Source organism: Danio rerio, chromosome 1, assembly GCF_052040795.2.
Source record: "Danio rerio strain M-AB ecotype USA chromosome 1, GRCz13ab, whole genome shotgun sequence".
Taxonomy (NCBI): Eukaryota; Metazoa; Chordata; class Actinopteri; order Cypriniformes; family Danionidae; genus Danio; species Danio rerio.
In genome coordinates, this window is record NC_141021.1 from 85,001 (window position 1) to 90,000 (window position 5,000).

At 50.7% G+C, this 5,000-nt stretch overlaps 1 protein-coding gene across 11 annotated transcripts in view; it reads right to left on the reverse strand.

Moving 5' to 3' along the window:
- ildr2a (immunoglobulin like domain containing receptor 2a) overlaps window positions 1-5,000 on the reverse strand; it is a 12,630-nt gene that overhangs the window by 1,869 nt on the left and 5,761 nt on the right. For 2 of the 11 annotated variants that reach the window (XR_015476011.1, XR_015941908.1), the window contains 6 exons: window positions 3,097-3,243; window positions 2,829-2,990; window positions 2,638-2,757; window positions 2,248-2,440; window positions 1,607-2,177; window positions 1,014-1,179 (listed from right to left, as the gene is read on the reverse strand). Coding sequence is in view for 5 of the 11 variants with exons in the window: in XM_087236557.1 (XP_087092683.1) it covers window positions 1,189-1,275; window positions 1,604-2,177; window positions 2,248-2,440; window positions 2,638-2,757; window positions 2,829-2,990; window positions 3,097-3,243; window positions 4,363-4,419 (1,340 nt within the window). In the remaining 6 variants the exon portion in view is untranslated. Of the gene's footprint in view, window positions 1-1,013; window positions 1,480-1,603; window positions 2,178-2,247; window positions 2,441-2,637; window positions 2,758-2,828; window positions 2,991-3,096; window positions 3,452-3,500; window positions 4,420-5,000 lie in introns of all 11 variants that reach the window. The other 9 variants (XM_087236560.1, XM_088649509.1, XR_015476010.1 and 6 more) reach the window with 8 other exon arrangements.

Below are 5,000 nucleotides of genomic sequence, written 5' to 3' on the forward strand. Positions count from 1 at the left end.
CATCAGGTTACTGTGAGGTTGGGTTAGGGTTGATGTAGGTGTAGACATTCATAATACTGGACTCTGTGTCATTAGAACATGAAATAATGAAACACTCCAGGTTTGTACAGCCCCTTGGAGATGGCTCTGACATGCGTTTATACCACAGCTCTCAAACTCTGTTCCTGGAGGGCCGCAGCTCTGCAGAGTTTTGCTCCAACCTAATCAAGCACAGCTGATGAAGGTGTTCAAGACTCTGACTCAGCTGTGTTTGATCAGGGTTGGAGCAAAACTCTGCAGAGCTTGCGGCCATCCAGGAATGGAGTTTGAGACCTGTGCTTTATACCCTCTATAAATTCCCTCTCTGACACTAGATGGCGCTTAATGATTACAAAAATGCTCCGGTACATAAGGTGGCGCTGGACTTATGTTTCTGACACACACTTGTTGCCCTGAAGCAGAGGAGTCCCACACACTTTTCACTTCCCAAAAAAAAAAAAAAACATGGCCACCGTATTGAAGTGCTTTGCCAAACTGAAGTGCTCAGAACTGGACACTTCGAAGGGCCCTCTGGAATGAAGGATTTCTAACAATGGATCTGACGGGGACCCTGCGAAGGGATCAGGGCTTAGGAATAAACCGTTCCTGATGGAACCCAGTGAGTTTTCCTTGTGTGTTTGTGGCGTGAGCATCTCCTCTGATTATCTTCCTGCACTACAGCACACAAACACGGCTCAAACGCTTGCAGGATCAAGACAAGAAAGACAACGAAGTGAAATCAAACCAGCCGTCGAATTCTGCTTGAGCGCCACCAAGTGGTGTTTTACCTTTAGCAGCTCGAGGTGTCAACAAAAGCAGTCAAGGTTTGTCAAACCAAATAAAGCGGAGCCCAAGTGTTTATTTTTATCTAAATGACACTCTCCTGCTGGGTGTGTAGTGTGTCAGTGCACACGCTCAGTTTGGCATACTTGTTGAGTCTGGAGGCGTTACACGTCATCAATAATCCTGCAGGATAATCGCCCGTGAGCTCGAGCCTGACTCTGCCGGCGCTCCAGCACCCTGTTCAGTGTTGGACACGGCGGCGTTAGTTGTGTTAGCGCTCAGACACTGTTTAATGTGTGATCCCAGCACATCAAGGGGAGGCATTAGGCAGAAGCAGGGTCAGGTGTGTTCGACATTTGGACAGTTCTGTTACCTGTGCTGCAAACGTTATTTTCTGTGGTCAAATCGAGGTGCAAATCGAACGGTGATTGAAAGCCCGAGGTCGGACTGTGCACATTGCTCATCGTAAAACGTCTACAAGAGATATGAATGACATAAACGGTGAGGAGGATGAGAGGAAAGAGGAAATCTTATAGAGTGAAACTGGAGTAATGTGCTGCTTCTGTTTCTGAACACATCCTCTGCAACTCAACAGTCCTTCCCTCAGCTCTCATCATTCAGACTCCGGCACACTTCAGAGGTTATCTGAGGCTTTGCTTCGACTAATTCTGTGTGTGTCTGCGCTCTCCTGCACCACTGCATCCCTTCAAACACCAGACAAATGCAGCTCTGCAGGATTAAAACTCTGTCTGTGGGACAGCAGACACACACACACACACACACAGTCCTACAGATAACTCACCACTTTCCGAGGCCGGTTCTGCTCCTGCGGTGTGCTCAGGTGTGTATGTTGGTCTCTGCTCAGGTGTGTGTGTTTGTCTCCGCTCAGGTGTGTGTGTTTATCTCCACTGTCCTCCGTCCGCTGGCAGGGCGGCCGGTTTCTGCTGTTCTGGAGTCGCTCGCTGCTCTTTCTGGAGTTCGGGTCCGAGTCTTCAGTGCGTCCTGCGAATGGAGAGCCGCTCAGTGCAGCGTTAGTTTTCTGCTCCAGTAATCTGCTCCCCAGTGCCCTCTGGTCCCGCACTCCTGGCTCCCAACACTCGGGTCTTTCTCCAGGTACAGGTGGAGGGGTAGGCAGGCGTCTGGCGGGACTGATGTTTGGAGACTGGTGTTTGGAGGAGTGTAGTGTATATTGGTCCAGCTCTCGCTCCCGCTGGCGCTCCTGTTCTCCGTTCTCCTCCTGTGTGTGTTCTCCCTGCGGTGTATGTCGTCTTCCTCGTGGAGTGTAACCCAGAGCGAACTCCTCCAGCTCCACAGAGCCGCTGCGCCTGCGCTCCACACACACCTTCCTCTGCAGGTGCTCCGAGCGAGGGTTCCACCTGCAGGAACACCGCACATTACACCTGTTCTGCATCTCAACACTATAAACCGCCCCCCCCCTTCTGTTACCTGGGGTTCTCCTGAGTCCTGTGCTGATGCAGGTACCTTCCCTCACGAGCGGGAGATAAATCCAGCTTCCGCAGGTCAGCGGGGTCACTGAGGTCAGGGAGGGCTGGCAGAGCCTTCTTCTGGACGTGTCGATAGCTCTGACGGAAGTCAGCTTCTGCATGGTGTAATGAACTGAGCTCAGACACAGCGCCGGCTGCAAACACATCAGCACAGGACAGCCTCTGTTAACTCTGTTACACCATCAGTGTCATCTATTATTAGAGTATGAGCTTTAGTTCCTGCAGGACTCGCCATCACGAGCGCTTTCACTGCAGGAACACAGAGCAGAGAAGAAGACTGTTCAGGCAGCAGCCCTCAGTGTGTGTGTGTGTGTGTGTGTGTGTGTCTTACAGTCTGCACAGCTGCTCGGTGTGTGTGATGGGTTGAACTCCGCCAGCTGTTTCTCCACGTACTGCAGCATCTTCAGAGAACTGTGATCGGGCACAGGCTGCAGATGGAAACCGCTGCGCACTGCAGAACATCAGGTGTGTGTTATAAGAGGAGCAGGGTCACAGCAGGGTGTTTGACTACAGTACGCTCACCTGCAGAGCCATTGTCCATTGACGCAGCACTGGACAGGTATGGCTCAATGAGGGAGGGCGGTGTGATGGGCACCATGGTGGGCATCCCGGGGATGTAGTATGGAGGGAAGATGGGCACCGGTGTGGGCACTGCCGACTTGATCCCCTTTCCTGCCTCATACACTGTTAGAGAAATACAAGAAACCAAGCTTACACGATACAGCACAAGTGTGTGTGTGTGTGTGTGTGTGTGTGTGTGTGTGTGTGTGTGTGTGTGTGTGTTACTCACGGTGTCGGGGGCAGCAGCAGGTGTCGGGGCAGCAGCAGCATCTGACGTAACAGCAGCAGGAATGAGGACAACACTGACACCAGCACACACCCACCAGCAGGAGGAGGAGACAACTGCCCAGCACCACAGCGCACACAAACACCCACTCTAACAGGACACACACACACACGACAACACACCATCAGACTACCACACACACTCACTCACACACAGATAAATCAGTGTATGCAGCGTTACGAACACGTTTGCAGCCCCACTGACTCTGGTTTGAGCTGGAACTCACCGCTCATGAAGGAGTTTCAGAAATCCCAAATATGTGGAGCTCAGAGACACACACACACACACCACACACACACTCACACACACACACACACACACACACACTCACACACACACACACACACACTCAGTCAAGCAGATACACCACTCACCAACTGCAGGAGTGTGTGTAAGGGAGAGAGTAGAGATCAAACACACACATTTGAGCTCTCACAACTATAATATTTAAACACACACACACACACACACACACACACACACCCTTCCTCAGATGAGCCCTGTCTGTGGGTTTCACATTCCATCATATTAGCAGTTCAGGACACAGAGAGCTCCGATTCCCAACAATGATGAATGAAACACAGACACACACGTGCACACACACACACACACTGGAATGGCCCGTGTGTGTCCTGTATAATGCTGTCAGTATCAGTCAATATCAGAACAGCATCAGTGAAGCGGATGAGATGAAGGATGATGGTCTCTCTCAGGTGTTCGGTTATTGCCAGATAAAGGCACAGATAAAGTAGTTCCGGCAGGTTTAGAGCACATTACAGCTCCATATCACTCCGCTGAATGATTAGAGATATTACACAGCTACAACAGGAGGAGATGTGGAGGACACTGGTGTTACACACACAGGAGACGCTTGAGGAGGACAAACTCCTGTCTAACACACACACACACACACCTGTACAGTGTGTTCAGCAGCGGTGCTGGAGGCCAGAGTGATGATAATGTTGGGTTATTAGAGAGTTACACACACACACACACACACACACACACACACACACAAGCTCTCCTGAACTCCAGCAGGACTGAGCTCCACCTGACGCACACACACACCTGTAGATCACATGATCAGTTATCAGTTATTGATCCTGCGTCTGTTATTGTGCCGTTTTACAGATGATTATCAGGAAATGACATCACAGGGAGATTAAAGTATTAGAAACAGGAAGTGGAGAGGGGCAGGTGAGCTCGTACCTGGAAGAATCTCCAGATTAAAGTCAGGCAGAAGATCATCAGCAAAACCTGTCTGACCTGCAGGAGAGGAGAGAGAGAGACGGAGAGCTGCAGCAGAGAGAGAGAGAGAGAGTGTGTGTGTGTGTGTGTGATGAGATCCATATCTGTCCTCTGTGCTGTAGATGTAGTTCTGTATGATTTAAATAATTTCCCTCATTTTTCTGATCAAGCTGGCTGTGTTGTGTGTGTCTGCTGTCCAATGACGGAGGTGATGCAGTGAGGTGATGCAGTGAGGTGAGGCAGTGAGGTGATGCAGTGAGGTGAGGTGAGGCAGTCGGAGCTGTGACTCAGTCAGATCACTGCAGATTCCCCTGCACACTGGCTGGAGCTGGAGTCTTCTGCTGTCTTGGTCGTGCTGCTGATGTGATGCTGTATTCATGTGCTGTGTTGTACACTGTAGACATGTTTCTCTGCCCGCTGATGTATTCCAGGATTGTCCATCAGTTATGAGTGTGGGTCTGTCTGAAAACTCAGTGAACACACATGAGCGGAGGCAGGCAGTAGCTCTGCCGCACTGAAGGGGGCGCTCGCGAGCTCACGGGTACTCTTCTTCTTCAGTGTTGCTTTTGTAGTCCAGCACAGTTCAGCAGGATCACTGT